The 23710-nt window shown below is 35.1% G+C and overlaps 1 protein-coding gene across 3 annotated transcripts in view; it reads left to right on the top strand.

The window, feature by feature from the left end:
* Nucleotides 1-1286: 1286 nt before the first annotated feature.
* Nucleotides 1287-23710, top strand: part of LOC103820323 (cadherin-10) — a 53720-nt gene continuing 31296 nt past the window's right edge. For all 3 annotated transcript variants that reach the window (XM_018926898.3, XM_050970820.1, XM_050970821.1), the window contains exons 1-2: nt 1287-1634; nt 22404-22698. In XM_018926898.3, coding sequence (XP_018782443.1) covers nt 1404-1634; nt 22404-22698 — 526 coding nt within the window. In that variant the 5' untranslated portion in view covers nt 1287-1403. The remainder of the gene's footprint in view (nt 1635-22403; nt 22699-23710) is intronic.

Raw genomic sequence — 23710 nt, forward strand, 5'->3', positions numbered from 1 at the left:
GAAGACAGTAACTGGTTCCTGAAAGGTATCTGTTCAGTTATTAACATGCCTGCCCACAGACACACAGTTTTTTAACCAACTATATTTCTTAGTGTACCCACTTTAAAAATCCTGACATTTTATTATAAGCTCCTTTAATCAACACAGGCTTACTGGAAATAGCTTGAGTAACACATCAATATCAAATTGAAATACAGGAAGAACTTCTGAAATGTTTACATAGCTCTTTTTAGAAAAAAAAATTTAAGAATAGTGAAATATAGTGTAAAGTTATTGAAAGAAGAGCACATTACTTACCTATTAAAATCAGCAAAGAGGAGAAAAATCAGCCCAAGCTTATTACTACTTGAGTTTTTTGCCACATGTGGAAGAATATTCAAGGAAATGCAACAACCATCATTGTTTTTTATGGGTATGCTAGGAAGAACAGCAAAAAACAAAAAGGGCATAGAAGTAAAGTGAAGAGAACTTGACTGAATTTTTCTTGCTGAAACAACATCTCATGGTTCTGCTAGATGAAGGAAGAAATAAAATAAAGCAAAGTGAAAAAACAAAAGTGGAGACAAAAAACTGGTGAGTTGAGGGAGGCTTGCCCTCTCCCTGCAATACCATTTCCCAATGAGATTAAATTCAGTATTTCAGGATACTTGGAAAACAGGCTGTCATATTTTTTAAATTTTTTCCTACATTTTAAGGCTATGCTCGCATCACTCCATATTGCAAGACCATCTCAAGAAAATTTTCTGTTTAAAAGTTTGCTTCGTATCATGTTGTAGTTCTTCTGATGCATATGATATTTCCTTTTACCATTTAAAATACTCTGGAGAACTGGTGTTTTACCATTTGTAATTTCTAAAACTACTTTGTGTTAGAGTTTTGTGTCTCTTGATACTAAGATTAATAAAACACTGAAATTCTTGTAAATGAAATTGGGTGGAAAACATTTGAAGCAAAGGCAGCAGTATTTAATGTGTGAGTTTCAGCAATATTTATTCACCAGTCTAAATAAAGAACACTCTTAGAAGTTTCTAAATTGAAATTTTTTTTAAATGGCACTCTTACTTTTTTAAGGAAGTATTCTTACAACAGCTACCTGATATATTCAGTGTTCCCCCTATATGGAAAACCTTTCAGTTTCTGACCAGACTGCTTTCTATGTCACCAGGTTTTGTATATGAAGGGTACAGTAGCAGTGATTTTGGACACTGAGTGAATGCATTTCAACTTACATTGTCCCTTCTCTGTTTAGTTTCAGGATTTGGTTACTGTACACATTTCAGAGATGAGCTACTGGAAGCTGCTTGGCTGCATCAGAAACTAGATACATAAGAAAACAAGCCAAGAAAAGCAAAACTTTACGCTCCACTGCGGACCGGCTTGAAGAGCATCAGCAGTGGAGAACTATGACAATACAGCAAGTCCTATTACTTCTGCTGCTCTGGATGTGGCTGCCACATCCCTGCCATACAGAAATGCTCTTCAGAAGGACTCCTGATCTCAGACCCAGAAACTTTGGAGGACGTGCTTTAGGGAGTGATGGGAAAGCAATTCACCGCCAGAAGCGAGGCTGGATGTGGAATCAGTTTTTTCTTTTAGAGGAATACACAGGATCTGATTATCAGTATGTAGGCAAGGTACGTTTCTCATAAGGTTTTCTGTATAATTTACAAGTGTTCTTATCTTTCCACAGTTTTACTTTCTATGTTTTATTCTAATGTGTAAGAAGCAGATTTCCAAGAAACAGATACACTGTTTCTCCTACTAGAATCCCTAACTTAATGTTGCTAGTTAAAACTACTGAGAATTACTTGAAGGAAACAAATGAAAATATTTTTCACAGATATGTTTGTTTAAGGACATCATACCTACCAGCAGCCCACTCAGTATGTCTTCATTATCAAATCATAATGTTATATAAATCATTATAAAATAATATTTCAACTCTGTCTTTGAATATTTCATGTTTCATACAAGATACTGCATTTTTTTCTATGCTCATGTTTGACGAATGCAACTTTTTTAAGAAAAAATATTCTTCCTCTTTATCTCTCCCTGAAAATCAATTAACTGCAGGGAGTAAAGTTTATTTGCAAAGCATGTGATAGAAATCATGTGGTTAGGAAGTGAACTTCAATAGAAGACAGCAGACTGATACATGTGACTGTGTAGCTTACTAGAGGTATACACAAATGATACTGGAAGCGTCCTTTAAATAATTTTCTCTTGATGTTTAGGTTTTTCCCAAATAATTTATTGAAAAATATATAATGTATAATGCAACAATAACATTCAAACAGGTACGAGATGTTAATTCAAAGTGGTAATTTTCTTGAAAATGAAATTTAGTGTCACCAGTAATTCTATAAAACAAATTTTCAGTATTTAAGTGGTTTTGAACTTGAAAAAATTCACACTGACATACTGACTTTTTGAGAATCATTGAATCAAAGGGCAGCTAAGATTTTAAGGCATGTTTGGAAATCAACTAGTCCAAACCCCATGCTCAAAGCAGGGTAAGCTTGATTTTCCTCATGACCATGTCCTGTCAGATTTTAAATAGCTCCAAAGGTAGAGACTCCACAATCTCACTAGACAAACTATTGAAATGTTTGACCACCCACTCAGTAAAAGATTTGCTCCTATATTTAAAGGGAGTTTCTTGTATATCACATTGTGCCTATTGTCTCTTGTCACTGAGCACCACTGAAAAGAAACTGGGCCTGTCTCCCTCACTTCTTCCCTACAAGTATATGTATACATTAATGAGGTCTGTACTGAGCCTTCTCTTCTCCAGGCTGAACAATCTCAGCCCTCCTCATATGAAAAATGCCCTAATTCCCTGCTCAGCTTTCTGGCTATTTCCTGGACTCCACTCCAGTATTTCTGTACCTCTCTTCACATTCAGAGCCCAGACCTTAACACAGAAGTACAGATGTGTCTCACCGGGGCAGAGGAGAGAGGAAGGATCATCTCTCTTGATCATCTCTCCATTGGTGATCTCTTCCAAATGGAGCCCAGGGTGCTGATGAGCTTTGCTGCACGGGCACATTTCTGGCTGCTGGTCAGCTTGCTGCTCAAAAGGACCCCAAGGTCACTCTGCAAAACTGCTATCCAGCCAGCCTGGCCCCAGCATGTACTGGTGTATGGGAGCATTACATTATAGAACATTTCTTGGAGGAATTAAGGACACTGGAGGATTTGTGAACGAAATGCTTATTAAAACTTATGAAATTTAAACACTAAGTAAAAATTTAGGAGTGCAGGCTTATGAATGAGTAAGCCATTTTCTATTTGTTGCCTTGAGTCTGTAAAATTAGCACTGGCATTTAAATACTGCAGCCATTTCCAAAGCATGTTGAGAGTCTTGTAAATAGTCCCCAAATTTATTCCATCCAGTTCTCAAGTGTAAAGTCATGACTCCCACATGTTCCTAAGCAAGTAGGCCAGTTCCTCAGTCTGGTTCAGGTTCAGAGCTTATGAAAGTTGACCTTGCCCACAAAACAAGAATGGTCACTGTATCAAAACACTTCATTATTATCTTGAAAGTATATTGCTTATAACAGTCCTAGGAAATAAATAGCTTTACAGAGCACCCAGAACTTCATATTTAAGGACCTTCAGAAGCATACTGATTACTTTTTTCCTATTGTATTATTTTTTAATATTTCTGATTTCAAATCATGAAGAGGGAGTGCTGTTACTTAAAATTTTTCTTCCAGTCATAAATAATTGAAGGAAAACCCTTTAGAGAGATAAAGGCTTAATATTTTTTAGACTAACTCACCTCCATTAGAAAAGCTGCTGATAAACATTGAACTACTTTGGCTGAGAGAATAAATGTTTGCAAAAGTGAAGTGATAAGTAGAGATAAGTAAAATGACGGATTAAGAATACAACACTGAGAAGAAACTTGATGAGCTGTTAAGTCAGCCTTTCATCTAGTTTCTTCTTCTTAGAATAAAAGAGTTGTTAATTTTTGAAAGAAAATTTAAAATTAAACAGTAAAATTGCCCAGTAGTAATTTTGTGACAAGTTTGGGAAAAGGGTTGAAAACACATGTAAAATCAAGAGTATCATAGTATGGTACTTGTTCGGGGAGAGTTTTACACAAAGGAAGCTAAGGTAAAGAGATATAATTATATGTGGAATAAAAAATTGATTGTTACATTAATAATGATTTATTCTGATAGTCCAAAATCTCAAATGATTAGGTAAATAAAGAAATACTGATGAAAATTTTTCTGTGAAAATTTTTCTGTATAAATTTTTGTAGTATCTATCTCCTTTCTCTTGTTTCTGCACTTACCTTTCCAATGGCCATCTCAGTTCCTTACTCAAAACATTTTACCTGATTTTATCCAGAGACAAAACTATTTTGATAGGTGGATGACATGAAATGCCATTTTCATGGTAATTTCTCTGCAGTGTGTTTGGAAATTTTGGGAGATAATAAGAGAACTCAGTGATTCATGGCCAATGACTGTGAGATAATTTTGTGCAATGCCAGTGGACGAATCAGCAGAACTTCCAAAGCTGATTCATCTCGATTTATGGTTTACATCTTTTGTTTTCTGATCTCACGACTGATATAATTTTTCTTGTTTCATAACCTGCATCTAAACATCTGTCAGGGAAACTTAATAACTGGTGAATATGAAACAAGTGTCTACAATTCACAATGCAATTTATGCACTCCTTTATTCACTGTTTTAGTCACCTTGAGAATGTTCAACTACAGTAATATGATGGAAATGGGGTTCACTGAATTACTGGGATACAAAGTCCCATAACAACTGAAGCATGTCTTCTTTAATCTGTGTGGAATGGTGGCAGAGTACATATTGGCTGGTTGTGGACATTCCCATGTTTCTTTAGATAGGTATTTATTATTATCACAAGAAAGAGGATGGTCATCCTTTCCTTTATGTAATACAGAACAGCCTTAGAACAGATATCAAAATTATGTAAGTGATTTTTGGATATGCAGAACCTAAAATAATGATTCCAGCTGTATTTCTACTAAAGGTTGAAGTCATAAGGAAGAGCCATGTGGAAAAACAAACCTTTCCCTCTCTCACTATATATATATATATATATATATATATATATATATATATATATATATATATTTAAAATACTATTTGTCTTTGAGGTATCTTAACAAAAGAAAGAAGAAAATCTGAAGAAATTCAGAAGAAATTTCTTACTAGAAGAAAATCTGAGTAAAAGTGATCCTCTCAGTTGCAGCTAAACAATGCAGGAATGTTCTAAAAGAAGTGTAAACCTCATGTCAGAAATCCACTTTATTAATAATATGGAAAGTTGATTATTAATTTTTATTTCTTTTCTTAGTATACAGTTTCAAGGCCCATTTACTGTTTTTCAGAATAAGTGTTGAAATTATAAAATATGATGTATTTTCAAACCTGTTCAAAAAACTTCAATTTACTTTGAGTATATCCAGAAAAAAAAAAAGATTTTAAAACAAAACTTTATTTTCTAGTATTTGTCACCTAAAAGAAACACTACTATGTACCAGCAATATCTTAGTACAGGGCCATTCAAAAATAAATTTACAAATAAATTCTTTATCCATATTAAAGTTCATTTCCCCTCTTTATTATCTCAACAGATCTTGTCAATTGTTTAGTTTTGCAGATATTCTCCCAACTTAGCTTTCTGAGATAGATATTGACTTTTCTAGCAATTTCCATTATGGTAGTTTTATTTCATAAACAATCAACTGACACAAATCTTTCAGCACTTTGAGAGACTGAAATTCTCAGTAACACTGCAGTGCCTTTTAGTATCTCAAGGATAATTTATCATATATTTGCACACAAATGTATGTAACATTTGTGTCTGTCATATTAGAACTGTTACCAGAAAGGATTATCAGGGCAGTATTCACTTTCACCTGCTTGTAAGTGTAGTCGTTACCTTTGATGGTGTAAAGAGCAGAACATGTCACCCTCACTTAGTTGCTTTCACGTCAAGAATCCCAACCCAGACATGATTCTGAGGGAAAGTCTCAGCAAGCTGTGTGTGCATGGCACATTTTCAAGAGCAGCAGTTCCAGTTCCAGTGACTGTCTGTTGACACTGTGGATGATGTACCACGTAACAGTCAGAAAGACATAAAGCAGTGAAGCCTGGGATGTTGCTTGTATTTTTTCTTTCTGATGAAGCAGCTACCAAAAGTACTGGTTTCAAGAAGGTAGCACAAAATAGCATGTTTTGATTTCAAAGGATTCATCATCAGGTGTGACATATACAATAAAAGGTCCCAATGAAGTGATGTTATTGTAGTAGTAAGGTAAAACTTACCAAACCTTTTTAAAAATCTTGGCATTTTGATTTCTGAAGAGGATTTCTACCAGAGTTTCTTGGGTTTTTTTAAGACCTTTGCAGCTATGAGAGACTGCAGAGTAGGGTTTTGAATTGCAAGTGCTAATGTGCAGGCTTAATATTTGGTGTGAAGATCTGACTGAGAGATATAAAATGCCTTTTCTTTCAGGGGATGGTAATCAGCTCTGTGGCACTGAAGTTCTGTAGAGGTTGAATTTTCAGCTAGAGCAGATTCTCATGACAGAGATCAATAAAAAAGAATGGAAAGGGATGGAAGAAATTCTGCAAACTGAATAAATGAATAGTGATCTGCCAAGGTGAAAGAGGGCAGCTAGTCCTTTAACAGTTTCCATGTGAGTTGGTTTTGGTATAATTCCACTGGAAGCAAAGCCCAAGTTATTCAGTGCTCTGTATCTTCAAAAACCTTATTGAAGATACTGCAGTGTGATGGAATTGACATTTGAGAAACAAGAACATTTAGAAATTTATTTCTTTCTCAGCAAGACTTAAAATATTGAATGTGGAGAGGGTTATTTAAGGCACCAATTCATTTCAAGCATATGAAAAATTGCTTTTGGGGGTACATGTGAGGTCTCCTAGAAATTTAAGAACAGGTCAGCAGTGTCAGAGTGTAATATTGTTTTCCCATAACATCAGAGACATCAAAAACTTTCTGTAGGATTGTCCTAAAGGCTGATTGATTCTCAGTGACTCTGGGATTCATTCTCAAAGTCTTTTGAGTCTCAGCTTAGTGGAAGTTTATGACTATAACTGCTGAGATTCATCACTACTCTAAATTGTAAAGTGTGCAGAGGGTTGATATTTTCTGTTTGCAAAAGGATTATTCCTTTGGAAACCTCAGTGTATGCTGGAGGCTCTGATTTCTTGCTTCAGGAAACAGCAGCTGAAGGTGCTGGTGGCAAAGAGCTAACCAGGCTGAATACTAAGGTTTTATTCTCATAAATAATGAATTGTTTGTTAGCTACTGTTCTGGTTGTACCCCTACAAGTCACTGGGTTTTGCTGGATGACACAGAATGCAATTTGCAACTGTTGAAGAATGCAAAGGGTTTTTAGTGTCTGCAAGATTTTAGTGATGACCAAAAGGGCCACAGTTGCTGTGTGCCTGAATTTGAAGCCAGATAAATTTGCTCAAAGACTGTGGCTTCACAGCCTTGGACAGATGTGTGTGTAAGTTTCTTTGAGGCACTTGAGTAGGGCATACTGAGGGCATACTTAACCCATCTGCTTAAGGGATGATTCCCAACATCCAAATTATATGATATTTTTGCTCAGATGTGCCCCACACTTTAAATGAAAGACATAAGTGAGCACTCCCAGTTGCCTTTTAAGACTTTCCTTTCTTTTGAGCCATTGAGTTATTTTAGTTGGTGGGTCATGATGTCCCCCTGGCCAGAATGACTTTTTACCCAATCAGAGCTGATTAGCACAGCTGCTGCTTTGGCTTTCCTTGTAGTCCATAAATTCTGTATTCTTTGTGTCCAATATCAGCGATGTGCTCTTTTTTAACCTCCCCCTGCATCTGAGGTAACACCCAGAAACTAGTACAACCTTTATCTTATCCCAAGTTCCTGCTGTGGGACCTTCTCTTACAGTCCAAGTACTGGGTATCCATGGAAGGATATTTGGGTGGGCCTAGGTGTTCATTGGTGGTCACAGATGCCATCTGTCCCATAACTTGGGGTGGTCTTTGTTCGACCAGTGATATGTGCACAAGCAGTTGCTTCCTTACACAGTATGCCACAGGAATAATTTTTACCTGGATGCATTAACCAGGATGAGCTCTCCAGACCTCACCTCTGTGAGGCCTGGAGTTCATGCCATCCTGTGCTCCATTCTGTTCTTATCTCACGGCAAAGTCCTTCTGTGGGCTGAGCAGTGGTCAAGACAGACAACTGTGCTCTTCAACTCCTTGCAATTCCAAAAAGAGAAGCAAAGCAAAATACATAGAAAAAGAACAGTAAGACACTAAATTGCTTAGGTAGACATATCTATATCTACGGTAGACTCATGTAAATGTCCTTTTATTCAATAAAGTTAAACACTAAGCATGTTAGAGGACCTTTTTCACTTCCGTGGGTAGTTTTAGGCATACTTTGCATAGTTTTGGAGGTCAGGATAACTGAAGGAATTACAGTCTAAGAAGTGAGATATCATCTCTAAAATTATGTTTTCTCAGCTTTCAAGCAAATACTAATTTTATAATCTGTTCTTATAGCTCTTTGGCCTCTATAGGACCTTAAATATTTTACTTACCAAGTTTAACAATTTTAATGGTTTTTAACTGGAATCTGCAATAGATCTTTAGAAAAAAGGTGGTTTTAATTTTTTTTCCCCTCCTAAGGAAAACAAGCTAAAACTGAATGTAGGAGATGCAAAGTAGAGGAAGATACTATTGGAAATTTTAAGTTCTACTGAACAAAGTTATGAATCGATTGAAAATTAAAATGAACTTAATTGTTCTTCCTGACCAAAATGACCCTTTGCAGGCATTTTAAAGCTTTCTGTTTCAAGCGCAGCTCTTGCATACTAAAACTGGTATGTTGAACTTTTGAGGTAAAGCACTAAAAAGTATTTCTTGTTTGCTGTCATACGTCAGGAGGAGTGTTTTGCTGCTCCCTGAGGGGCTCAGCCGTGCCCTGCGCTGGGGCCGCTGCAGCCGCTGGCACCGCCTGGGGCCGGCCCGGGCAGCGCTGGCACAGCCCCGGCACGGCCCAGGGAACACAGGGCAGAGTTCCCAGTGCTGCCGCTGCCACTGCCCTATATATGATAGCAGGCTTAGCTCAGGTATTTTAAACCAGCTTCTTATTATTTCCTTGTCCATGCGTCAGTAGTTCTCAGTAATGCAGAATTACATGCTATGTTCATAGTTCATCGGCTATGAGCGCTTCACAAATACCACTTTCAAACCGGTGTGGGTGTTTCACTTCATGTACATCCAAGTCCATCCATCTAATTGCTTTCAAGTGCTACACCCTTATGCAAATACTTTTCAAGTCTACTCATAAACTAATGCAAATATGAGTAGGGACAAGTAGCTGAATATTTTTTCCTCCTGTCAAGTAAATGGAAGCCACACCTCTAATGGTATTGAGGGCTTTGAAGTAGCATGGTAAATGCAAAACCCTGGGAATGTATGAATCATAGAACCACAGAATCTCCTGAGCTGGAAAGGACCCACAGGGTTTGAGTTCAACTCCTGGCCCTGCACAGAACCCCAAGAATCACACCATGTGCCTGAGAGCATTGTCCAGTGCTTCTTGAATTCTGGCAGGCTAGCTTTACCTAAATAATTTAATAAAAACTATCTAGATTTGATACAGGAGTGAATAATATTATTAGGTTTCTCCATTTTTCTTCTGCACGTTTGTACTTGAGTCCAAGCCATTTATCAATTTGATGAGATCTGGTAAATGAGACGAGGGTCAATACAGGTCTGATAGTCATGGAGGTAGGTCTCCTGATGCTGCTTTTCTCAGTATCTGACAAAACTATTTTTAAATTGCAGATTTTAATTTTTATTCTAGTAATCCTAGTAGCAGTAGTCTGCCATTTTGCAAATAATTTCTAAAATAGATAATTCTCATCTGTGTAAGCACATAGTGAAATAACATCTATCAGTTATCAGGAATATTTAGAAGGAAGATAGTTTAAATTATGGGTATACTTCTAGCAGGTGTAAAATCACCAATAGGATACATTTTACTACCTTTATGAAGAGCACCTATAGCTCTCTTGAGTGGTTTTATTTAGAGTTTGTATCTGATTATGCATTGTACTTAAAAAAACATCATGCTTCGAAATAGAATAAAAAACTGGGAAATAGTTTAGTCTGAACTCTCTAGTTCTTTCCAGCTCAATTTATCTTTTGGTTTTAGAATTTTATCTGCTTGTCATGAAAAAAGAGAGTCCAAAAGGGAAAGAACTGATAAAACTGAAATTATTTATATTCAAAGCCACAACTCAGGAAAGTAGAGTCTGCTTCATCACAGTACATTCATTCACTCAAGGAATTAAAAAGCATAATATAAAAGAGAGCATGACAAATGTTTGACCTATACCTTATTTGAAATTATAAATGTGTAAATAGCCAATAGTTACAGCAGCAATTCAAAGGCTGATTCTCCTTAGGGGCTTTTTTTTCCCCTCTCTTGATTTTTTTTTTTTTTTTTGTTAAATCAGATGCAGATGACCTTTTAAATATCCTGTATACACAGATAGCAAGGAAGATCTGGGAGTAATACTGTGGAAAATCTGGTGACTTGCAACAAAATACCCATGAGGGAGAGAGTTCTAAGAAGTTAAAAGTTGATGTTTACCCTTTTAAAATGTCTTCCTGCTGTAAGGTTTTCCTTATATTTATGAGTGGTTTTGTCTTTGAAGGTAATTAAAATAAGCTGAAGCAAAAAGACTGTAATGGTAAGTTCTTCCAAAGTCTCTAATATCTTTTGTTTTGAGGCAGTAAGTATCTGAAGTCCTTGAAGACAGAGTAGGATTTGCTCGCAGGAGTAAACAAACATCATTGTCCAACTCATCACTGTTACTTTCTCAAACAGTTATTTCTCATGCCTGAGTTTTTTTAATAGCTCTTTACTTCAGAGCATTAAAGGAGGACAGGACCACTAAGGGAAAAAATATTCTTTAATTTTACAACATTTTGGTCTACAGTAATTTTAAATATATAACCCTAGATGAGTTCTTAATGTTTTCAAGCCTGAGAACAGAAGCTGTCTTGTTTTTGTTTCAAAGACTGAATTCACAAATCACCCAAATGCTTGAAAGGCAGGTACAAAAGTACCTTACACATATGAACACATTTCAGAGATTAGAAAATTATTACTGAATAGTTAGGAGGCTTGGTATCCTAAAAAGGCATGAATAAAAGATTTATGCAAAGAGCTAGGTGGAAAATATGTGCCGAACAAAGAAAGATAATGTTCTGGGATATTCATGGTATTGTAGTTTTTAAAACTAAGAAGTTGCAAAGATTGCTGCCTGCACTGTACACTCAGATGACTGGGAATGCAAAATTTGAGTGGGAAAAGACTGCATACTTGCAAGAACATGTAGCAGCTGAAGAAAACCTTGGTGCTCAACAGCAATTCTGATCATGTCTTCTGTTCCCCTTATCAAGCTTGTAGAAAAGCCTTGCTTCTTCATATTGGCTGTGCCTTTCATCTGTGTCCTAGGTCTGTGGTCTAAAGTCCAGTTATGCTACCTGGATTTAGAAGTATTGTCTTACACACAAGGCAAACCTATACCAAATAAACTTTTCTGGTGCCATTTTTATTTAGTAGTGTAGCTGCTCTCCCTGCCTCTGAAACTGTATTCCTTCAGTTCTGCCTTTCCTTTCATACTTGCCTAAGTATGTATCTGAAAGCAGTTGGGGGAGAAGACATAAGCAAATCAACTTACTCTTGTTATAAAGTTAGGAGTAATCATACTGTCTTTCACTGCCAGTGTTTTGGTAATCTGAGGTTTTTTTGAGGTTCCTGTTGGGTTGTTTGTTTTTTCTTTTTTTTTTCCTTTTTTTTTTTTTTTTTCTTTTGAGAATGTACTTTGTTAATTTTCAAGTAAATTACATTTATTAACACAAGAGAAAACAGAGGTTGGAATAATGATTTGGAATATTTCTGGGTGAAGCTGGTGGCAAAAAGAAGCACAAAGACAAACAAAGAGAAACCCACCAAAAAACCCTCCTTTTTTTTAGAAAAATTTGGAAGACTGCATGATGCATTGGAAATGATAATATGGGATACTTTGTCTCTTTCACACTCAAGAACAGCTGAGAAAAGATGCAACTACTCTTTCTGACCCTTTGGTTTTGAAGCTGGTTTATGTTACAAAAGCGCTTTTCTTCATTTTATTCCTAAAATGTTTTAATAGTTTTCTTAGTACTTACATGTAATTTAGAAGTACATATGTTACAATATTGGAATTAATAGAATAAATTACACTTGATATGCAGAAACATGAAGTAGCAATACAGATTTCTTTCTATATTAAGAACTCCATCTTCTAATGACAACATTTGCATATCCATTTTGATGTATGACATTTGCTGTGAAGTATGCATAAATTCAAATTTCTGAGTCTCTATGATGATGATTGTAAATTCCATTTTAAATGGTATTTTTAGGAATTAGAAATATTTAAGAAATATTATTTTAGAGTGAATATAATAATTAACAACTATTAGTACCTAGGCAATCTTGGATAAAAATTATTAGTCTTAATACTAAATTATTAAAATGACATTGATATTTTAAGTTTTGGCACTGGGAAGATTGATTAATGCAGCTGTGTGAGAGGTGAAGTAAATGGGGGGAAAAAAAGAGAGTTCTATTTTTTAAATTTTGTTTTAACAAGTAGGAATTTAAAGAAATGTCATGAAAATCCATTTTGAGAAAGGAAACAGGAAAAATACATAGAGTAAGGCAGTGTTCCAAGCCATGTTACTAAAATTTAAGAAAAGTTTTAATGAAGTGAAAGTACTTGAAAAAAGTGAAATTAATGAGGCAAGTAGAATGTATGAGCTTCAGGAGAAGCCACATGGGTAGAGCCATAGAGTAAATAAATAAACCTATGAGGAGACAGAAAAAGACAACGTCTGTCAATTTATATATTTTTTTTTATTTAAATCTTTTACAGAACACTTTTGTACTTTTAAAATACCTGTCACTTGTGAGAACTACTATTCAGAAATACAGCCACATTTTTACATATTTTTGCTACTGAAGATGCCATACAGGACTTAGAAATACCTCTAGCAATCAGCAGGATGTCTTAGGTCGTTCAAAAAGGATAACAAGACTGCTGTATAAATAATACAGTTGGAATATAAGAAAACTGCCTAATTACCTATTTAGTTAGGTCAGGGTATGTGACAGACCATTCTCTATGTGTCAGGAGTGGCATGTTGTCTACGAAAAGCCAAGTAAAATAAATGGAAGAGCTAGAGGACCGCTGATGGCTGTGACACTGGAAAGAGCTGCACAGGATAAATCAAGGCTTGTCATTTAAGAATAATGGAAGAGATTTCAGTAATACTGATGTATTTCCTCGGAAAGAATAATGACATGCTATAGAAAACAAAGTCATTAAAAGAATAAGGAGTACTATTTCAAGTGCCATGTAAAAGTCTGTGTATCATAAAAGAGAATTAAGAAGTTTTCTAGGGATAGTTTAGAATTCTTTTTACTATCAAACGAAGTAGGAGCAAATAATACACAAGGCAAGAGCTAAAGCTTCATGGAAATGAACTAATTCTGAGGGGAAAAAAAGAGAATGTAAAGGATTTCTTTTGTTCTATAGACAAAACATAAAACCCCACACAAAGAAAATCAAACACCAGCAGCATAACTGATATAGTGTACTTTACTTGTAATTAGGAAAAGGGAGATTAAGTAAAGGGTGCTTTTGATGTCTTACAAATGTCAGCAAATGTCACAGAAGCTTTATGGAAATACTGTCTAGGCCCATCAGCTGATTATCAGAGTTCACATAAGTTAGAAAAAAATTTTTCGCCAGTGGTGTGGTCCACAGAACACATTTTTTGAAACCAACAATTAACATTGCAAGGGAAAATAATTACTAGAATACAGTTCTTAATTTGTATCACTCAAGGTCATGATGGGCTTTTTGTCTCCAGTAAAAGTATTTGAGGAATAGAATTCACTGGGGTGATGATGCTGTCCTTTTGTACACACCATAACATGCAATTCTCTGTATGATTCGTTCCAAGATTTACACCCAAATCTGATTCTTTTGGTGTTTTGCACTCTGATAGTGGAATAAAATATGCTGCTTTGGTAGAAAAAGTTTTAATTGTAATTATGGCTATGTACACAGCTAGTACAGCTAGTAATAATAGAAACATTATTAAATTCAATTAAATTTCCTTATGTGCTTGTAATTCCCTACACAATCGGGGTGCCTACAAGGTGTCTACAAGGAATCATTGTGGATAAATCCCCAAACTGTCTCCAGGAACTTAACATGCTAGGATTCCACTCCCAAATACTGTATGGTAAAGCATGAGGTGTGGGTAATAAACACAATGAATTAAAGACCTGCATGCAGCTGCAGTACTCTGATTTTGTTGGGAACATGGATATTTGGTGGAATTACTTGCTTGACTGAAGCATTGAAATGGAGGTATACAGACTCTTTAGGAAGCATGGGAAGGGAAGTCAAAGAGAGTGAGTTGCCTTATATGTGACAGAGCAGCTAGAGCACATGAAGCTCTGCTTGGGGATGGGAGAGGAGCCAATGGGGAATTTATGGATTAAGATTAAAGGGAGGGCAGGCAAAGGTGACATTATAATGGGTGCTTGCTACAGGCCACTAGACCAAGAAGAACAACTGGATGAAGCTCTGTGGAAACAGATAGAAGTGGCCTCACATTCACAGCAAGCCAAGAGGGGAGATCCTTCCTCTCTGCTCCACACTGGGCAGGCCATGCCTGGAGTGCCGTGTCCAGTTCTAAGCATCCCAGGACAAGAAATGGACACACAGCAAAGAACGTTTAAGGCATTGGAGCATCTCACCTGTGAGGAAAGGCTGAGAGAGCAGCAGCAGTCTGCACCAGAGGAGAGAAGGCTGGGAGATCTTATCAATGAATACAAACACCTGCAGGGAGGGGACAAAGAGACCAGAGCCAGGCTCTTTCCTGAGATGCCCAGTGACGGGACCAGAGGCAATGGGCACAAACCAAAAAGCACGAGGTTCCTCTGAACATCAGGAAACACTTTTGTCCTGTGAGGGTGACAGCACTGGCACAATCATTCTGCAATGTTATTTTATGTAATGATTTAAATTACAACTTCTTTATTTACTAACTGGTATGTACATAGGATTTTTCTTCAGAATAGTGTTCCCTAGAATAACAGATTTCAGAATTTACTAAAAGAAGAGAATTAATTGATGGAAAAATTTAGGAAAACATATATGAGCATATACATAATAAAATAATTCTTGTTTAATAATAACCCCAAACGTACAATTGGTTCTTACAACCACGCTTTTGTGATTAATGCAGAGAGCATAGGAATAAATGGTGATTTTTCCTTTAAAAAACCTCCAACCTAAACAGACAAACCCCTACATTTTAAAATATATTAAGCTATTGTGAATTCAGTGAAAGAAAAAAATGTGCTGTTTTAGCATATTTGCCTTCCTAGGCTGTTCCTTGGTGAAATAGAGAGATTGTTCTGGTAGCTACCTATTCCTTTATACAATATTTAGTACGAATTTTCATTTTAGTCAAAAAACAGGCAAAAAACACAGCACATACTAACCATGGATATTAACAAAAACCTTCAACCAAGTCTGAGGAAAATCTTACCAGATATTTTTTTATTCTGAGACCACAGGACAGAGACTACTCGTAGAAGTAGGAATGTAGGCTTGTGGCATATCGATTTCAGTAGGAGGAGAGCCAAACAATGTTTCTTCATTCAGTCCAGTGTTTTAATGAATGGGGACCTCAACAACTTCCATGGGTCAGGACTTTATTCATCTCTTTAACACAAGAATTCCCTCCTGCTTACTCATACCCAGGCATGTATTGGAGGTGCCAGGAAATAAGGGCAATTCAGGTCTACTGGCACTTCTCTGCTTTCTGTCTTTACCTGATATACAGACTTTATTTATTACATGAAAAATGGAAGACAATATACATATTGGCTTATGCAAGAACTTTTTGGTGTATTAAATTCAATTAGTCTCTCAACTTAGCGCAATGATTGTGTGTCTTCTGGAGTGGAAGCTACAGCAACCTAATGAAGCTGAAACTTTTTTGTTCTAACTCTCTGAACATCAGCTAAAGACCTTGGCTTGAGGAGGGAGATTGGCTATTGGCATATTGACTTAGTGCATCTATGAAAGACCTTTTGCTGCTGCTGCTCATACGATGTGTCTTAAAAAAAAAGTCCAGCCTTTCTCACCTGAAATTCTGCAATATTTTGTCAGTGACAAGACTATTTACCTTCTGTGGACTTGACTCTTCCCTTAAAAATAATCTCCAATAAGAGGAAAAGGATACAAATCTAGTGATCAAAAATATGATTGTTGTATGGTTATTTTCTGGAAATTGAGAATCCTCCAGATTATATCAGTAATGAAGATTGTAGGGAGCTGTGAAAATTATAATTCTATCTATGTGATAGATATTTCACTCAGGGATGTTGAAAGAAATGCTAAAAAAGTATATTAATTTTAATTTATGTCTTACCATTTTAAAGCATCGTTAAGAACAAACAAATGTTTTGAACACCAAGGAACTACTATGAAATTTATCAATAAAAATGGTGGAAAATATTTTTATCTTTCCTTTTGATAATGAATCAAGTTAAGCAAACACAGTCTGAAAATAGTCTGCATTGCAGACTGGATTTTTTCATTTCCGTTTCTTGCAAAAGAATTTCAGAGTGCTCCTCATCTTACATTACTTGTTGTGCTTCCAGTTGAGTTTGCTCATCCCTTATCTTTCCCAGTCTCCTGAAGCATTCTTTTTGAAATCTGTCTTTTTCCTTTCTGCCTGTCTACTCTTAAATAATACACAATAGCACAGTCCTGGCAAACTGACAATATAACTGAGTGAGAAAATTTAATGTGTGACATGTCTGAATAAAACTTGGTGCAAATTACAGAATCACTGAAAAGAGTTGCTTAAAATGTTACTTTTTGAATACATTTAAATAAGCTAACCTCTTTGGCGGGTAAAATATGCTTTAAAGCCATGACTGTTAATCTGTCAGCTGTGAGAATCCCACACAGGATATGAGGTGGTCTGAAAATCTTCAACCGAAAGTGCAGCTCCTGTTAAACAACTGCATCATTTAATAGTTCAGTTTGTGATGCTTAAAATAGATATTAAACTATTAATATTAAAATAAATATTTTGGGAATTCTGTATCAATTATTTTCTGTTGACTTCATGTCAAATCTTCCCACTTTTGTGATTTTGATTAGAGACACAATCATTATTCAACTAAGTATCCAGTCAAGTTGCTAATATTAAATGTGCACTAGAACACTGAATGAAATGGCAAATGCTCCTCTGGTGTATTTTGGCTTCACATTGCTAATATAATCACTTAGAAAAAAGCTAATAGGTTACAATTTGCCCTGAAATTTATCCTCAGAATTAGGAGATTCTGGACTTATTTGTATAAAATCTAAGAGATAGAGTAATTTAAGAGTGTACTGAGATCTCATTATTCCTATGATACTAAGATTAAATTGAAATATTGACACATTGCCAAAGAAAGGAGAAAAACATTTCTGCATTATACAATTAAAAATGACTACTATAATGTAAGAGATTAAGAGTACATTTAGTAAGTTAATATTAAAATAGTCTGTTATTTTGCAAAGACTACAAAAACTTTAAACTGTATTGGAAAGTGTTCTATAATTACAGTATATTAAATTAAGATGAGAAGTAACTTGAACTGCATGAATGCCTACAGTAAGTTTTCTAACTAGATGGAAGTTTCTTAATGCACTCATATCTGGTGTCTGTTTATTTGAATACCAATCACTGAAAAATCATAGAGACAGTTCTGAATCAGAAATTCAAATAGAAATATGTGTGACAAATCTTAAAGTCTTTATCTCTCATTGTCATGAATAATTTTGAATTCCAGAAGTAGCTTGTACGATAAAATAGATCTGACTAGCCCAATCTTCTCTCTGGTTTTCACAGTAGTGTCTTGTTGCTTTTTGGTGAGAATAGCAATAACATTTTGTATGCTATTAGAAAAAAATATCCATCAACTTTATACTCATTTTGGGAGATTCAGAATTGTGTGGATTTCATGGGGGAAGATGGGGAGAAATCCCAAAATCCTGAGTGGACAGGTTTCATTTGAATAATTAGATATTAATTGACACAGATTTCCTGTGTTGTAATTTTTGAAGCAAAATTACTATGTTGTTCAACTAAAGTCTTCTGAAAGTATTTTTACCATGATCTTTTACAGATCTAAAAAGTTATTGAGCTGAATTTGATTGGGGTTCTTTTCATGATTCCCTCATTTTATTTATGGTTGCATTTACCCTAAAGAAGGATGTAATATGTTCATTAACCCTGTATTTTTCCCAGAAAGGAAGAAAAAGTAAATCTATCTTAAAAACTGGTTTTGTGTCTGTCTTGGATGGCAATAAAGTTTCATTTTTAAGTATTCACATAACAATCCATTTTGTGGTCCGCTGTAAACATTATCTTCCATTTAAAAAGATCTTCCTTTTTTATTTATATGAAATCCTTCTGGATTAAAAGGTTGTTCAACCAATTTTGATAGACAATATGCAAAAATGTCTTTCATGGTAATCAAAACTACTGTATGATGAAACAGGGCTATATAAAATAATAACAACTGACATTCTGATTTCCTATAAAGTGAGAAAAAATATGCATAAAATACATATACCAGTGCAGCTGAAAAGGGAAGTATTTCTGTGGAAGAACAGCAAGAAATTCAGGAGTTTGCAAAATATCAGTGACAGATATGAAAACAAAACCACATCTTCACAGCTGATCATTTTGTGCGATGAAATTGCTAAACGAAACAGATGTCTTTCCATTTCTCAGCCTGGCTGACATGAATCACAGATGCCCATTAGCTAAAATAACTATAGGAAACACTTTATGCTAAAAGTAGCAGAGAAATATTTCACAGAATATTTTTTTATTATTTGAGTAAAATGAAAAAAAAATACTCTGCAGCATTGATTGACAGAGTGCATTTTGGAGTTGGGTAATGATTCACCATCCAGGGCTGTGAAGCACCTTGGGCAGACTTTAGTAACATCTGGACTGAAATAAGAACTGAAAAACAAAATGGGAGGTATTCTCTTTTGTTGTTTAGCTATAGTACACATTTCCACCGCTTTAATTGTGTCTGGAAGACGTGCTCATGTTATCTATAGCTTTGTGTTTCCTGATCACTCAAAAAGACCTGAAAGGTTATTCTGAATTTGAAGTTTTTCTACCATAACTCTGGACTCTTATGTATATACAAATAATTTAAATTGGATTACCAAACCAAAGGCATTATTAATATTTTTTTTAAGAACATAGTGTCATAGCTTAAAGTGTTCTTATAACTGTGTAGGTTTGTATTCCTTTTATGTTACCGTGAAGTGCAACCCTTGGCTCCCTACAAGTCTTTATGTGGATGTCTCAAAGTCCTATATTCAGCTTCCTTTCCAGACTTTTGGCTAGTATATGTATGGGGAAAAAGAAACAAACAAAAAGTCCCCAAATCACACAGACAAAAAAAAAAAAAACAAAAAAACCACACACAAGTAGGAAATTTTAATTTGGTAGAGGTAATAAGTTAATAACTTTGTTGGCATAAAAACCATTTTTCAATCACCTTACTAAGACTTACACATAGCTACAGGAGAGGAAATGGAAAATCAACAATGACAGTGCTTACATATTAGACAAAATCTACATTAAAAGATCTTTGCATGCTAGATTGGATCTAAATATAATTGTTCAAAAACTTCATATTTTTAGTGCAGGGATTTTCTTAGTTTTCTGAGTTAGTTTTCTTCACCACACTGTTAAGGCTTCAAGTGCCCGGCAATATTTTAAGGCACCAGAATATGATTATTGGGATTTCTAAATTATTTTACAAGTTCCTGGCATGGTTTTGCTAAATATCACTTTCCAAAACAATTTCCATGCATCATGTGTATGTTAAATTTGGCCAGACTCTCTTGCTGGGAACTGTTTGCATGGAGTTATTCTGTTCTGGAGATTGTGTATTAGAATGGATTTTGCCAGGCTGCTTATTGGTTTCTGAGTCAAAGGACAGGCACTGTAGCACCAATACACTATGGTAAACTTTTTCAAGAATTAATAATACCAGCCCTGGGTTTGGAAAGCATCTGAAAAAACTGCAATGTGCCCATTTAAAGATCCCACTCAAACAGGACCTTATTTTATATTTCTGTCACAGGTCTAAGGAAGAGCAGGCTCTTATCATGCTCTTCATCATTCTGCTATGAAAATATTTCACAGAGTGGTCATGGACCATCAGTGAGTTCCTAGGACCAAAATGTTTTTTAAGTGAAATTATATTCCAGGAAGACATGGAGAAGAAAGCACTCAAGGACAACTTAGACTAGATGACGTTTTATAATGGAACACAGCTTGGAAGATATTGTCAAGTCCCTTAAAAAGAAGAGTGAAAGGGTTAATTGGAGGCATGAAAGGTCACAACTTTTGTGGGCCATCAGGGGAGGGATTAAAGTTCACTTTAAAAATTTATTCCTCAAAAAAGGTGTGAGAATGTCTTGCAACCTTCAGTTTGAAGTCATCAAGAAAAACAGAAGGAAAAGAAAAATATTTATGTGCAAAGTATTTTTCTTAACATCTCTCTCCCTACTCTTTGTGTTTGGTGGAGTTTCATATTCTTTTATTTGTTGTAGAATGAAAAGAAACAGTAAGAAAATACTCACTTTGTAAAGTAAACATGCACGTGTGTAGTGTAAGCAAAGTTTAATAGGTCTAAATACTTTCATGTAGAAAATCAAAGTTCAGAACATGATAGTATTCAAATTTCTACCATGAAGGCTTTGATCCAAGATGCCTGGTGAGTTCTGTCTGTTCCACATATATCAAGTCTGTGGGAAATATTCAGTGTTTGAAAATTTTTCACAACATCAAGTCTGTGGGAAAAATTCAGTGTTTGAAAATTTTTCACAACATAGAAGTCTACTGTTTGACTTTGGCTTATCCACTCTGTATATTTGGTTTCAGCACAAAAGACAAGGAAAGAAATTCAAAACCAGAATAATTAAATATTTTTACTTCTAATACTTGAGACAGATGCTATGGAAGACAATATGAAGGCATCATAGATAAAAAAGAGAAATATTTTCATGGCTGCATAGCAAGGGGTGTATTTATACTATGTTACATGTATAAAATTTTTCATTATCTGAAATTGAGGCTTAAATTAACAAAAACTCTTCACATGACTTAATATAATCTTCCTGTGGATCTAATCAATGCTGTTATTATGTGTGCAAATGACTATTTTTAGAAGAAAAAAATGCACCAGTTCTATAACTTGAATATTCTGATATTTCTTGGGTGTGATTTAAAAAAAAAAATGTATTTGCACTTCTGTTTTGTAATAAGAGCTTCTACTTTATTTGATCCTTCTGCTGAACTCAAAACTGAGTTTACTAAAAAGAATATATTTCATGGTGAAAATAAATCTGAGTGCCAGATTCTTTCAGTTAATTATGGAACCAATGAGATTGGAAGGACCTTTCCAACAAGGTGTTTAGACAAATGATGCTAAATGTATCCAAAAGATCAAATGAGCCATCATCCATGTGACTGTGCTGAACAAAGCATAACTGAATAATTTTCCATATAAAGGCAGTCAGGACTGCAAGTTCCATATGTGAAGTTAAGCTTTATACAACTTAAGTAATGGGTGTTAAATAAATACTGAATGCTTAATAAATTTGGGTGATTTTCCTTTAGTCTGTTTACATTAGTTGATGAAGTGCAAGTGATAATGACTTAAAATTAAATGGTCCCCAACTTGGAAGGAGTATAAATAATATTAAATGAAATTTAAAAAAAATATTTCATGAAACCACTGGTTCTGTTTCCCTTAATTGTCTTGTATTTAGGCATGTTCTTCATCTGCTTAGTGAATTTACAACTAGCACAGCAGTTGTGAATTTTTAATAGGATCTCTTCAAGGAAAGAAAAGGTCAGAATTAACATAAAAATCTTCTTGAAGAATGTGGTGCAGAGGTTTCTTAGCAGAGAACAGGTGTTGCTGCAAAAGCAAAATCTTCCAGAGAAGCCAAGTTGAAAGATTCTTGGAACTAAGTTAGGAAACTGGCTGTCAGTCAGTGGTGAAGAAAAATTACTTTCTTAATGGTATCAACCACATATGTTGCATACAGAATAACTTAAAATATAAAAATGGTATTTAAAAACAACCATGCTTTTCCTTGCTTCTAAACAAAGAACGATCTTCTTCCATTTCAGCTTCATTCTGACCAGGATAAAGGAGATGGATCCCTCAAATACATTTTGTCAGGAGATGGGGCTGGTACTCTTTTTATAATTGATGAGAAAACAGGAGATATTCATGCAACTCGGAGAATTGACAGGGAAGAGAAAGCCTTTTACACCCTGCGTGCCCAAGCTATCAACAGAAGAACTTTGAGACCAGTGGAACCTGAGTCTGAGTTTGTCATAAAGATCCATGACATCAATGACAATGAACCAACATTTCCAGAAGAAGTGTACACTGCTAGTGTTCCTGAAATGTCAGTAGTAGGTAAGTTCTCTGTACTGAGGCACAAATGTCTTTTCTTCATTACTTAACAAATTATTTCCCCATCTTTTCAAGTGAGTCATGTGCAGAATTTTACCTGATGAGTGAAGTATTTTTCATTTTGACATATTTGTTCAGATACTGAAATGTCATTCAGAACCAGGTTTTTATGATCTAAGATCTGTTTCTACTTGTAATATCTAAATTATTGGCTTTTCAGTTCTTTAGAATATAAATATTATAGATAGTAGGCAATGGTGAATCATCCTCTCCTTAGGAACTGTTAGAATAAGATGACTAAATTAGCCTTTTGAAAGCTCAATTTTTTTTCTTTCATTTTCACTGGAGGTTCCCAGTGGTGATAAGCAGTGAATGGAGAGCTGTCTCCACTCCCTCTGTGGGTGAGGAGAATTATATATTGACTCATGCATTGTTGATGCACTGTTTGAAGGTAGACACCCTTTTACATTCTTTTCTTTCACTTCTTTACTGTATAGACAAATCCTCTTGTGCTTTCACTTCCCCCCTTTACTCCATTCACAAATGACACCTTCATGAATGTTAAACAGCTGTTTGAGTTAATCTTTCTTCTCTTTGCAATGTATTTTCAGTTCCTATCTTAAATACAAAGTTGTGGCCTGGATCATGCCAGCTGGTGAATTTTATAACCAATAACATTTTGGAATATGAGCTATTATTGATATTAGTACATACAATTCATGAAGAATAATTTTTAAAACCATAAATGTTTCTTAACATTTCTTTTAAAAATTAATAATAATATAATTTAATTGTATGAGTGTAAAATTAAGAAACCAAACAATGTATTCAATATAATTTTAGGCTATGATTACCATTTTAATCACTTCTACTGCCTGAATAGGTCAAAGGGGTATTTTAGATTACTAAATTAGCCTGTTGAGATGGTAAATTTTTAAGATGTTTTATATATACAGGTATTGATGATTTAGTATTTAATTTCCAGGACCTTGGAAAATGCTAAAAGAGAAAAAAA

The sequence above is a fragment of the Serinus canaria genome, chromosome 2 (genome assembly GCF_022539315.1).
Source record: "Serinus canaria isolate serCan28SL12 chromosome 2, serCan2020, whole genome shotgun sequence".
In the NCBI taxonomy this organism is placed as follows: domain Eukaryota; kingdom Metazoa; phylum Chordata; class Aves; order Passeriformes; family Fringillidae; genus Serinus; species Serinus canaria.